This window comes from Leopardus geoffroyi, chromosome D2 (assembly GCF_018350155.1).
Source record: "Leopardus geoffroyi isolate Oge1 chromosome D2, O.geoffroyi_Oge1_pat1.0, whole genome shotgun sequence".
Taxonomy (NCBI): Eukaryota; Metazoa; Chordata; class Mammalia; order Carnivora; family Felidae; genus Leopardus; species Leopardus geoffroyi.
Genome location: NC_059334.1, coordinates 13,105,068 through 13,119,062, shown reverse-complemented (window position 1 = coordinate 13,119,062; position 13,995 = coordinate 13,105,068). Strand labels below are relative to the sequence as shown.

Genomic DNA, 13,995 nt, shown 5'->3' with positions numbered 1-13,995 from the left:
TCTATTCTTGTTGGTGGGCTGAATATAGGAAATGCAGCATAAATGCCATACCCGGTACTGGCCTGAAATTTGGATTGCTCAAGCCCCTTGCGGAGAGACAATGTGCTTTATTTATTGCAGCACCTATATAATGAGCCCACATATAGAGGAATAAAACAAATAAATATTTGTTGAAAGAATCAATAGCACAGTGAAAATGTAATTCACAGATTGGCTTTGTTTTGTCGACTATAATACCAAATGTTGACATCAGTTTTGCAATAAAGGAACTGGAATATACTCACTTAATATCAGCTGCTCTAAATACAAGCTGCTGGGGAAAGGGACCACATTTCGGGAGTCTCAGGGCCTCTCAAATTCCACCATAATGCCTGGCATGCAGTGGGTACTCAGTAAACCAAGTGTTCAGTGAATGAAATACGTAATATAACCGTTCCCAGTTTCTCATTCCAGCACTTACAAGAGGCACCACCTTTTTTTTTTTTTTTTAAAGAAAAATAAACTTCTCCTTTACCGATTAGAACAGTGAAATTTAAATCGCAGTTTGTAAGAAAATGGCTTTTTCAGCATGCACAGGCTTGGACTCAAGCCCCAGAGGCTGATACAGTTGGCTCAAATGGGACCCAGGCAAGTATGTTTTGAAAAAAAGCATCTCAGGCACTTCTGAGGCACAGTTTACAAGTAATTGGCCTATCCTGGGTTTAAGATCATCAAAAGGATCTCAGTTTAGTTGTTACATTGTGTCATGCACGTAGAGCTTAGCAGAACCACACAGTTATTTGATGCAAGGGTGCGCCACACCACGCAGCTGTTAGCACATGACCGAACTCTCATCTGCAAGCTGAGCCCTCACTCCCACAAGGCCGCTGTGGAGCACTGGGCTGTTGCGTGCCGGGTGCAGCGGTGAATGCACACGGTCCCTGGGCCCAGGGCGCTTACAGCCTGATGGACATTTACTAAGCACTTAGAAGGAGTCAGGCACTGTGCTCATCATTCCCCGCATCATCTCATTTAATCTTACAGCAAATTACCTGTGAAGTAAATCTTTCTGTCATTCCCGTTTTATGGCTCAAAAGCCAGGATTCAGAAGGTTTAGGTAATTTTGCCAAGGTCAGACAGCTGCTAAGTAGCAGAGCTGGGACACAAACTCAAGGCGCTGTGCCTCCTGAGGCTGTGGCCAGGTCTGTGGCGTTCCCTGCACGCGCCTAGATATCAGCAAATCGCAGACGTGTTTCACAAGGAAACAAAGCGTAATCTGAATGAACACAGCTATTAAGGGCACACTCACTGAGGGCTCTGGTTGAAATGGCACAAATAAGGTAGACTGACGACCATATTTGACATATTTTAGTTCACCGTGCTAAGCGGTAACACTAGCCCTTTCTCTTCTGCTCAACGGAGACAGACTTCAATCCACTCTAATTAATTTTTCAAGGGAAATTATTCACACACTTTGGTACTTTAAGTATTATTAGCAGCAAATTAACTTGTAACACACCTCACAACTAATTGTAACACACTCGTGAAAATAAACTGCTGATATTACAGTAGGTATGATTAAACAGATTTGCCTTACCCTACTAATTCACTAAACTGAGATAAAATGCTATGCAGCCTCTTATTACAAACAAGCATAAAGGCAATCACTTATTCCATGATACAGACAAGAGTAAGTCTAAAAGAACTGCGGCCCGGCCAGCAGACTTAATTTCCTTAAGTGACCTCTGTCATAACGCAGTGCTGCACGTGCTGGAAGCCAGCTGCACAGACCCCCAGGAGCACGGTGTATCAAAAATAATGTTAAACACAAACACTGTGTCAACAGGCGTCTATCTAGGCCACACGCTGGCTTTTAGGTAAATCTGCACACGCCTGATACGAACAGATGAGCGCCCCAGGCATGCATTCTAGTGCCCAAAGCCCGTGCCTAGTAAGTAGGGAGAGTTCGTGCCTAGTAAGTAGGGAGAGTTCTTTTATAGTGAACGAAATGGTTAATTACATTAACCATGACGTAATTACAGCCCTTTTCCATGTGTTGCTGTTAGCAAATTAGGGCACAGAGGCTGAGACAAGAATTGCTTTCCAGGCATACCTGTTTTTAAGACCTATTTTCAAGGCTATCATGACTTCCTTGTTTTGTTTTGTTTGTTTGTTTGAATCTCATGACTATACCTTCTGAGGTACTAATTTGCTAGTCTCTTCTGGGATTCAAGGGCCTCAAAAGAGATATTTCTATAACGGATGCTTTCATCTTGTGAGCATAACCACAAGATACTTGTTCTTGGCTTTGACTCCTCCTCTTATTTCAAATGGCACTGCATTTAATCCCCCTCCCCCCCCCCCCCCCCCCGCCAGGTGGTATGTTTAATTCCTACTTTGCACTAAATAACCACACATTTGAAAGATTTTCACTATGGACTCAAGACTGAGAAATAAAATAGTACCACAGATGAGCTGAAAACAGTCAAATCTCATGAGAGAGGTACCGAGAATGTTTTCTTTTACCTTGTTCTTTGCTGTATGTCATCAGCAGACAGAAATTTTGGGACAATCCACAGATGGCTCTGGTGGGCAGAGCCTGGAGAGAACCAAATCTTTCTCCATGGGGCTGGCTGAAGCAGACCACAGGTACCGGAGCACTTGGAGAGCCTACATACTCCCCCCACTTCAAGCCTTTTATCCACGACAGAGGGCTCTAAGAAGAAAGGAAAAAGTCAAAGGTAGTAAATAGAGAATGACTTCTAGGGGCGCCTGGGTGGCGCAGTCGGTTAAGCGTCCGACTTCAGCCAGGTCACGATCTTGCGGTCCGGGAGTTCGAGCCCCACGTCAGGCTCTGGGCTGATGGTTCAGAGCCTGGAGCCTGTTTCCGATTCTGTGTCTCCCTCTCTCTCTGCCCTACCCCGTTCATGCTCTGTCTCTCTCTGTCCCAAAAATAAATAAACATTGAGAAAAAAAAAAAAATTAAAAAAAAAAAAAAAGAATGACTTCTAACTGAAATTCCAAACAAAGAGTAAGCGACCTGATTATAAGCCCTTTGTGGGCAAGAATTATATTCTACTTTTTACTGCTCTATGCTTAGCATATGGAAATCTGTGTTCCTTGTTGCTACATGCAGGGATGAAAGTACAGATGGGGCCCCAGTCCGCATGCAGCTGGGTTCTAGCTGGGCCGAGGGGCAGACGAGAAACAGACGCACAGACAATATGGCAGGTGGTGAAGCTCTAGGAAGAACAACGGAGAAAGGGAAGAGAGCAGGGAACGAGGGGGTTACTGTCATAGATACGGAATGAGGGAACTGAGGAGGGGACATCTGAGCAACACCTCAGAGAACTGGGAGAGCAAAGTGGGGCTGTTGTCCGGGGACAGGCCGTCCCGGCTGAAGAGAATGGTGGACACGTGGGTCCTCAGCGGGAACGAGGCGGGTGGGTGCCACGTTCCCGCTGCAAGCGGATATACGGCTCAGATCTATGTACCAACTGCAAACAGCTGATTAACACTAAGTATTAGTAGATGAAATCGCATTTATTACTTTTCAGGGATGTACTATTAAGTTATTTTGACATGGTAAAATAATGGATTCCACTGAAAGACACAGACCCTGGTAATGATAATTACAGTGATTTGTGAGGCTTCAAAGTCTTAAGGGTTACGCTGACAAATTAACATGAAACAAAAAACACAGCTTTCAACTATGAAACACAACTTTGGTGATCTGGTTTTGGCAAAACATCATACTGATGTTTTCAATTTGAATTTTACTGGTTGTATCACTTTTGTTTGTGTTCAACACACACATGTGATATATGTGAGCTATGCATATAAAGAATTTCCAGGTGTTCTTTTTTTTTTTAATGTTTGTTTATATTTGAGAGAGAGAGAGTGTGCACACGTGCGTGCAAGCCAGGGAGGGGCAGAGAGAGAGGGAGACACAGAATGTGAAGCAGGTTCCAGGCTCTGAGCTGTCAGCACAGAGCCCGAAGTGGGGTCTGAACTCATGAACCATGAGATCATGACCTGAGCCGAAGTTGGACGCTTAACCGACTGAGCTGCCCAGGCGCCCCTAGAATTTCCATGCGTTCTATTTGTGTTCTACATTTAGTGATTTAAGTAACCTTATTTTAAGAAGTGACTGTCAAAAAAGGTCTGTGAAGACCATCCTTACACTGGGTCACGGTTTATTGTAGCGGGAGACACGCCGCTTTACGTCACGTCCCGGACCCTCACAACCTCCTTCCCTCGCCTCTTTGCTTTCTGCTGCAAACCTTTACAACGTTTGACAGTTCACAGCCTCCCATCTTATGCTGCTGTGATAATGAGGAATTTAGCTGAGGGTTAGAATCCATTTTTCTCTTCAGGCTTGTTTGCTCTACTTCTGTATTTCAGAGGAAAAATTATGCCTATTTTCCACTTTAAGAGGCAACACTTCGTCATCACAGTCTGGTGGGGCCAAAGACACACGTAAGGTTCTGCTTTAATTGTGAACCAAACGTTCACGCTTCTGGTCGGTACTTTTGGTGGAAGATGATAACCAAGACCCTGCCACGCCACGCTCAGACTATTCTCCAGTCCTGGACGGTTCCTCTCCTCTGGTGTGCGGGTGCCTGTGATGCCCCTGCCTTGTGAGGCTTTCCCTGGGAATAGCCCTCTGGGAGCCGGCCGTCTGAGCGGAGCTCCCCAAAGCACTCTCTCGTGTCACTGACACAGCATTCACCCCGAACACAGCGGCGCTGTTAATGGTGTGCACCTGTGCTCACTGGCCGGCGCACACCTGCAGGCCGAGGCCCTGTTCACTGGGGTGTCGTGGAGTTGGGGAGAGGGCCTGATATCTCTGGAGCTGGATCAGTTTTTGCCAAATACTATTAAAATTCAAATGACATACCGGGTAGGTAATTTCTTTGACCTGTTCTCGGGTGTCCCTGAAAGCAAACTGTACTAACAACCCCACAGCAGCAGGGAGCTCTCCTTCGATGTTGAGCTTGGATCCGGGTCTGCTCGCGTGGGCCGACTGGAACAACTGACGAGGGGTCTGGCCGTAGGTTTTTATCATGGTTTCTAGGGCCCGCCTCTGAACAGGGTCTTCAACTGCAGACACATCCATTCCGAAATACGTCTGAAGAGTAAAAGGGAACGAGAGGGGATATATACAGAGTGAGACTGGCAACGACACCAATGGGGAAACAACTTGTTTTATTCTCTAGGTAGTAGTTTACTCTTCTCTATTTCAATGGAAATGGCTTTTAATTGTGTTTGATCAGTTAGTAATTATTAATGGTCTTGATGAGATAAGAAGAGAAGTAATCAGTGTTCCTGAATGAGCGAATGAAAATTACGTATCTGGATTGATGGGTGCTAATTGTGTATGTTTATAAAATTGATTTTAATTTAAGATCAAAGAATGTAAGACTTCATTTATATACACAGCAGAGGATATCATCAACAAAATGAAAAGGGAGCCTACTGAATAGGAGCAAATATTTGCAAATCATATCTCTAATAAGGGATTGATATCCAAAATATACAAAGAACTCCTACAACTCAACAGCAAAAAACAAAATGAAGAACAACCTGATTTAAAAATGGGCAGAAAATCTGAATAGATATTTTTCCAAAGAAGACGTCCAGATGGCCAACAGACACATGAAAAGGTGCTCAACGTCACTCATCGTCAGGGAAATGCAAATCAAAACCACAATGATATATCACCTCGCACCTGTCGCTAGTATGAAACAGATAGGAAACAAGTGTGGGTGAGGATGTGCAGAAAAGGGACCCTTGTGTATTGCTGATGGGAATGTAAATTGGTGTAGCCATTATGGAAAACAGTATGGAGGTTCCTCAAAAAATTAAAAATAGTACCATGTGATCTAGAAATTCCACTTCTGGGTATTTACCCGAAGAAAACAAAAACACTAATTTGAATAGCTAGCTGCACCCCCATGTTCACTGCGGCATTATAACAGCCAAGCCATGGAAACAAGCTGTGTCCATTGATGGATAAGTGGATGAAGCAAATGTGATACACACACACACACACACACACACACACACACACACAGGAATATTATTCAGCCATACAAAAGAATGAAATCTTGTGACAACATGGATAGACCTTGAGGGCATTATGCTAAGTGAAATAAGCCAGAGAAAGCCAAATACATAGGATACCGATTATATGTGAAATCTAAACAAGCAAATGAACAAGCAAAAAACGAAAAAACTGAGCTCATAGATACACAGAACTGATCGGTGGTTGTCAGAGGTGAAGGGGAGGAGGTGGGGGTGAAATGAGTTAAGGTGGTCAAAAGACACAAACTTCTAATTATGAAATAAATAAGTCCTGGGGATGTCATGCACGGCACGGTGACCATAGTCAATAACGCTGTATTGCATATCTGAAAGCTGCTAAGAGAGTAAATCTTAAAAGTCTTCATCACAAGAAAAAAAATTCTGTAACTATGCGTGGCGATGGTTGTTCATGAGACTGTGGTGCTCATTCCACAATATATATAAATATCGAATCATTATGTTGTACATCAGAAACTAAGATAATGTTACATGTCAGTTATGCCCCAATTAAAAAAAAAAAAAGAAAACTAAATGAGGTTTTTCTTTGGACTTGTCTCTCAGTGAGGACTCATGAAAATGTAACCAGGATGTTCAATTAAGCTGATCCAAAATAACAGCTTCTACAGGCAGATTAGCAAGTGGACGTATTTTTTCTGTAACCACCTGTCAGATATTGGTCAGAAAACTAGAGTCAAGAGGTCAGCTAAAATCATTTCAGGGAGACAACGTAACTTTCAGCTTATGGCAACACAGGGGCAGAAGAAAAGTGGAGGACCCCACCCTGCCCCAATTTTCTCAATTTGTAGAAATGAGGACTAGAAGTTCAAAGCCATTTGTATCAGCCTGAAATTATGTGATATCCAATACTCTTTTGTTCTTCGACATTAATATGCTCAAAGAAAGGTTTTGATTCCTCTTCTCCTAAGACACAATGGATGGTTTCACAGGATGGTTTTCTGTTGCTAACTCATGTAGGGGCCAAGGGCAGGCTGCCCCAAGATGGGCTGCTTTGGCATACTGATTATTTTAAATAAAAGTTACTTAAGAGACCGGCTATGCAAGGAGACCCAGACCCTCCTCTGTCCCCCTGAGAGCTTCCTCCAGTAGCAGGAAGTAAAGAGACATCCTTATCACCAGAGACGGGAAATTTAGAGTGGAGAAGGTTGCATAAACAACTCTTGTTACTTTTTACTAACCTATTACCCCAGCCCAAATTCTGTTTAGAAATCCTTACTAATTGAAGCTCCCAAAGTTAGGTTTTCTTCGTTTTGTCAATCCCTCACAGATTTATTGTCCCTTTGTCTAAAAAGTGTAAAAACTGCCTGCCTGGGTCTTAATTTCATTTTTGAGCGTCTCTGTGCACATAAGTAAACTTTGGATTTTTTTTTTTTTTTTTCCTGTTAAGCTGTCTCATGTATATTTAGTTCCTACTCCAGCAGGAAGCACCTTGAAGGGTGGAGAAAGAATTTTTCATTCCCTTTACTCACATATGCCATCTTGGAGATGTCTATGGATCTCAGCTATTGAGGCATATTTTCTCTTAGTAAGGAGCCTGGATTTTTGAGGTCTATATGCCTCCTGTTTTCCTGGACTGAAGAATCAGGACTTTGAACACTAGTATCATTGAAACCCAAGCAAAGTCTTTTTGATTTCCGTCCTGTAAGTTCAAGAGCAACACATCTATGCCTTATGCATCCTCGGAGAGGATCAATTTAATCCTGATTTCCTGTCCCTGTGTTTGCTTTGGAGGTTTTCACACACACTGAAACTGACTAGAAGTTGGCGGAGAGAAGGCTGTGATGAGCCGCCATGTCCCTTCGGCCTCCCTGGGCCATCTTGGTGAGGCTGTCAGTGGCTTGCTCTCCTCTGCAGGAGGCAGAAGACTGGACGAGAAACAACGCCAAAGTATCCCATTTTGACTAAAACATGGTAGAGAGGGTGGTGTCCTCCATGCTGTCACCCTTTTTAGGACATGAAGCTGGAGAGAAAGGGGGGTTCAGGCAATAATCAGACTGGAAGTGGGGTAAAAATTCAGGATTTGTCACAGTCCTGATTCTTTCTTCCTCAGTGTTGGGGAAAAAAAGACTGTGTATAATGTTAAATTCTGGAAAAAAATCATTCGTTAAAGTGATATCGAGGAAAAGGCAAAAATGAAGTTAAGTACGATGTTGGCAGGTAGTTCAAGTGTGGTGAAAATTCCAGGCTCTTTACTGTAAAGAATGCTACACTTTTCTCCTTCCTGCTGTTGTCTCCGAGAGTTGGATGGGGAGCAACATGCATGTCCTTCTTAGCCGTCAGTAGTTGGGTACAGACCTGTCATGTTTTGTGCAGACCCACTTGTACAGTGTAGCTTTTAGCATTTAATCAGGCATAGCCAATTTTATTACATATCTAGACATAACGTTTCTATAAATGCCAAAATAAAATTTCAAAGATTCTTCAGAAACTAAATAATCTTCAACACTCACCACCACTGCCACCACAAGGGATTAAATACTTGTTATAAGTGCCTATCTAAGCATGGTCATTCTTTTTATTGTTATTATTTTTAATGTTTATGAGAGAGAGAGAGAGAGAGAGAGAGAGAGAGAGAGAGACAGAATCTGAAGCAGGCTCTAGGCTCTGAGCTGTCAGCACAGAGCCTGACGTGGGGCTCGAATTCACTAACTGTGAGATCATGACCTGAGCTGAAGTTGGACGCTTAACTGACTGAGCCACCCAGGGGCCTCTCAGGATTATTATTTCTAATAGCAAACAGATACTAATTAAATATCTAACAATAGGGGATGGTTAAATAAATTATTGTTATATGGCCATCCTATGGAACAGTGGTATAATATAAATGGAATGATATATATGTATAAAAAAAGTCTGGAAGGTGGTTTTGATATTTATCTCTGGATAGCGATATCAAAGTTGATTTTTAAACATCTTCCTTTTGCAGTCTGTATTTTATACATTTTTCTAACGAGGCACAAATATTGTTTCTGTATTAAGGAAAAATGATGCCATTTCAAAAGAGAATACACATGTAGGATAGTGTGCAGGAAAGAGTTAACGTGGCAGGCCTGAGCTGCTCTCCTTGCAAAGACCCGCGGGAAGGCTGGCCCTTGGCTGCCAAAAGGGAACACAGGTTTCAGGAGAGTTCCTGCCGTTTCCTAACTCATAGGAGGGGCTCACTGTGCCTCAACTGTCTGCACAAACGATGTGCTTATACTGAACACCTGCCTTCCTTCCGGGAGTCTGGGATTTCAGTATGTGTGAGAGCGAGTACTTACATGACCAGCCCTCAATATAAACACTGGGCTCTGAGTCGCTAATGAGCTTCCCCGGCAGACAACAGCACACGTGTTGCTGGAGGAGGTCAGTGTGTTCTTTGTGATCTTCTGGGAGAAGACTCTTGGGAACCTGTGCCTGGTCTTCTCCAGCTTTGCCCTATACATCTTTTCCTTTTGCTGATTTTGTTTTGTATCTATCACTGTAATAATTGTTAGTATGACCATACGCTGAGTCTTTAAGTCCTCATTTAACCTGGGGATGGTCGGTCCTGAGGAACCCGCAATAGATAATAGCGTCTTTTTTTTTTTTCTTAGTTATTTTTAAAGAGGCGAAATATAAAACCTGAAAAGTGTAGTGCTATTGCTAATTCTCTTTGATTTTAAAGAAACAGCCTAACAGCTAACCCTTCATTCAGGTTCTGCCTTACATAAATGCATATTTTTAAAAAAGCCACTTACAGCAGGATGAAAAACATTGATGGCTTGAACGGAAGCCTTCCCTTTTTGCTTATACCCGAATACCAAGTCAATCCATTGACAGATGTTCTGGGACACGTAGTCAGACTCTAGAGCCTGTCGATGAATGAGGATAAAAAGACGGGGATCGTTACGTGCCCAAGGAGGCAGGTTGACGTGATTAACCCGTTCACCGTTCTGACGCACACCAAAATCAAAACCTAGAAGAGAAGATTAATATTAATGCTTATCTCCCTAAAGCATGCTTCGTTTGGCCTGAGCAGGGTCTTAAGAGTTTCCAGAAACAGACATTACATCCTATCACCAGGAAAAGCAGAGGCAAAGAGAATAGTAACATCATTGTTCATTTACTTACTTACCTACTGATAGAGCCACGTGGGTGAATGCTATCCTAATTAAATTTCAGATTTCCAACTTTATCCTTCTACCACTTTATATCATATTGAAAAAAACAGCAGAAAATCATTGCCGACTAATTTCAATATTCCACTTATCAAAACTTCTAATGTATTACGTGCTTAAATATCTATTCAATTATAAACTTGATTAAAATCAAATTGAGGCTTTGTATAAGCATTTCTTAAGTATTGATGTTAACATCATAGTAAATTTAAGACTTTATTTAGTAAATATTAGCATTCTGTCATTTAAAAAAAATGCAACTCATACAAAGTATGCACATTCCTAAATGAACTGTCTATTAACTTTATGGTAAGACTAGAGGTCTGTCCAGATGTGATTTCTACTAAGCATTCCTCTGGACACCAAAATTATGCCTACACACTGAATAAGAGCGTTCTTCTATGATGTAGATAAGCTGTTTTCTAATTGTTTGGAAGGGTAAACAAAAATCTTAGAAGTGTTTATTTTAAAAAACTGTCCTGAAAGAAATGTTAAGGAAATGTTTTTGTGCTACATTTTATGGACAGAAAATGTGGACACCATAACAGAATAAAAATGAAAAAGGATCTCTTCAAAGCTGATTATGCTCCATATAAAATTAACTTGCTGTCTGCCTCCTTCTTGTGAAACCAGATAGAAGGTAGTCGCTAAGTTTGGAAGTATTTTGAAATGATCTGGTGTGCAATATAAACCAAGGGCTTATATAAATTGACATGGAGTGCGGGTGGGAGCCCTCTCCAAAAGCTCAGCTCATCCTACAGACAGCTGCAGTGATTTAAGACAACTGGCCAAGAAACTGCAGAATCTGTGTGAGCAGCTTCCGGAGAAGCAGCAGGGATTTACTGATTTCACAGCAGTGAAAGAGGCACCCGAGGGCTGAGCTGGGGAGGGGCTGAGCAGCAGGGGGTCTGCATAAACCCAAATCATTCCCAACTGTCAAATGCTCTGGGGACACATCACACGGAGCAGATGACTGAAAGTACGATGAAAGGCTGATGGGAGTGCTGATAGGAAATGACATGACGTACGTTACAGCAAACTATATTTTCCAAAAGTAGCTATACCAGCACTTGCTGTGTTGCATGCTTTTCCCGCATCTCGCTACTCCCCCATCAAGTGGCACAGTCTGAGCCCCTTCCCTCCGAATGTGGGCGGGCACTTGTGACTGCAGTAGGAGTGCCACTACGTGACCACCAATTCGAGGTTGGAAGAGGCCGTGAAGCTCCCGCTCGTCTCTCTTGGGACACTCGCCTTTGGAACCCTGAGTTGCCAGGTAGAATGTCCAAGCCCACCATGCTGTGAGGAAGCCCAAACTAGTCCACGTGGAGAGACCGCATGGAAAGGCATGGGGATTACATAAAGAGAGACGTCCTCCAGCCCCCAGCTGTTCTGATCCCCTGGCTGGTCCAGCTCCAGTTAATCTGAAGGCAGACACCCAGCCAAAACCACTAAAAGCACTGGGCTGAGCTGTTCCTGAATTTCTGACCTCCAAAACCTGTAATGATAATAAAATTATTGTTGTTTTGAGGCACTAGGTGTTGGAGTTATTTGTTATGGGGCCATAGATAACTGAAACATCCACAGACAGACGAAACAAGCATGGATTTAAGGGAGTCCCAAACTGCAGGTGCTGACCATTCTTGGAGGCTTCTCATCTGGGCAACATTATGAAACGTGCTCCAGATAACTAGTAGCGTGGGTTTATTAATGATTCTCCAAACAGCTCCAGAGAGGCTAGTTAGTACAGAATAAAATTTCAAAGTAATTTTCCTAACGTGAACTTCTCTAAAGCTATGACCATCAATTTCATATATTCCTAAAGGTCACACAAAAATATGGAATTAAGTAATGCACGAAAATGACTCACCAACATCTCTTAAATGGTTACCTGATCTTCTATTAAAAAACAGGTATGGTTGGGCAAGATTGTTGGGTCCCTGGCATCACAGAAAATTTGATTTTATCCTCTACTATCCCTTTTTGGTATTAGATGATTTTGGTTAGGGTGTTTTATTTCTAACTTGGTCACTCCTCATAAAATTGTTGAGATTTTAGGCAACTTACACTGTGCTTTCAATAAATTCATAACTTTAAAAAAACATTTTTTTTATGTTTTTATTTTTGAGAGAGCGAGAGACAGAGACAGAGCACGAGCAGGGAGGAGGCAGAGAGAGAGGGAGACACAGAGTCTCAAGCAGGCTCCAGGCTCTGAGCTGTCGGCACAGAGACCGATGTGGAGCTCGAACTCTCGGACGGTGAAATCATGGCCTGAGCCGAGGTTGGATGCTCAACCAACTGAACCACCCATATGCCCCAATAAATTCATAACTTTAAAAAATAATGAGCATATTAAACCTTTGCAGTCCGAAAAAAGAATAAAGCAATTTCTATAACAAAATAAAAATACACGTTTACAAATACCCTTAACAGTTAAAAGTTACCCATTTTCCACACATATTTAGTCCTTTAAAATACTTAAAATTTTTGAGCTCACTTGGAAATAAAATCATATACTTGATAAATAAAAGTATTTCTCTTATTTGGGGATTCAAATTGTAGGACTTTAAAAAGCAATTTTTATTTTTAGAAAATTATAAAATAGGCACAGAAATACAAATTAGAAATGATTTACATACCTTCGCGGTTGACTAAGAATTCTGGAAGATAAAAAAACTCTGGGATAAGTTCTTTGACATCAGTCATGGACTCAAAAGATGAGAGGCGCCAAGTTGTATTTGTAGAATGAAAAGTTCTGTCTGGAATGTCAAAACTTTGATCTGCAAAGAAACACAAGTAATGCAGTTAAGACACAAAGACCTTTTTCCATTTGAAGCTTGTTACAATTAATTTACTTCTGCTACTTCAAAAAGATTAAAGTGATGGTCGTTTTGTTTTTCCACAGTTTAAAAGAGGTTATTCGTGTTCTTGAAAGGAAATATTTCTATACATGAGACCATATTATTTTAAATCTGTATTATGTTTTCTTAGTACATGTTTTCTTAGTATTATGTTTTCTTATAACTGGATGAATTTATATCATTTATTTGTTTAACTGATTATTATCTGTCTACCCAAGCAGAATTAAAGTCCCATAACAGCAGGGGCCTGGGGTATCACCCACAACTAGCGCATATAGGTGCCTGAAAATGATTTAATTATCGAATGAATGAATAAACAAGGAAAATTAAAGTTCAAGTAGGTAAAATAGTTTTTTCCCCTTCAGAAAACAAAATTATTCCTCTACCTTTAATCATGAGGACTACTTTTTTTTTAATTTCTAAAAATTTATTTATTATTATTTTTTTAACGTTTAATTCTTTTTGAGACAGAGAGAGAGAGAGAGAGACAGAATGGGAATAGGGGAGAGGTAGAGAGGGGGAGACACAGAATCTGAGGCAGGCTCCAGGCTCCTGAGCTGTCAGCACAGAACCTGACACGGGGCTCGAACTCAACTACTGTGAGATCATGACATGAGCTGAAGTCGGACACTCAACTGACTGAGCCACCCGGGTGCCCCTGGACTACTGTATTACTTTTTTTCTTTTTTTTTTGGAGGGCGGCATTGCTTTTTAGTAATGTTCCAGCTCTAAGCTAAAGAATGAAGTGCAGTTTCCTATAAATCCAAATGAAACTAAGCACAGTCACTCCTTTGTTAAGCTTTTCTGGTGCAGACTACTAACAGTCAAGAACTGAGTTTGATTTTGCCTCTTTTCTGTCAACAGTTGTCAGACTTTGTAGCCACAGGGCAGGCCTAGAACATTAAATGATAGCC

At 41.7% G+C, this 13,995-nt stretch overlaps 1 protein-coding gene across 6 annotated transcripts in view; it reads right to left on the bottom strand.

The window, feature by feature from the left end:
* Positions 1-13,995, bottom strand: part of LYST (lysosomal trafficking regulator) — a 192,683-nt gene that overhangs the window by 19,244 nt on the left and 159,444 nt on the right. For all 6 annotated transcript variants that reach the window (XM_045437279.1, XM_045437283.1, XM_045437278.1 and 3 more), the window contains 4 exons: positions 12,860-13,000; positions 9,804-10,021; positions 4,880-5,110; positions 2,506-2,695 (listed from right to left, as the gene is read on the bottom strand). In XM_045437279.1, coding sequence (XP_045293235.1) covers positions 2,506-2,695; positions 4,880-5,110; positions 9,804-10,021; positions 12,860-13,000 — 780 coding nt within the window. The remainder of the gene's footprint in view (positions 1-2,505; positions 2,696-4,879; positions 5,111-9,803; positions 10,022-12,859; positions 13,001-13,995) is intronic.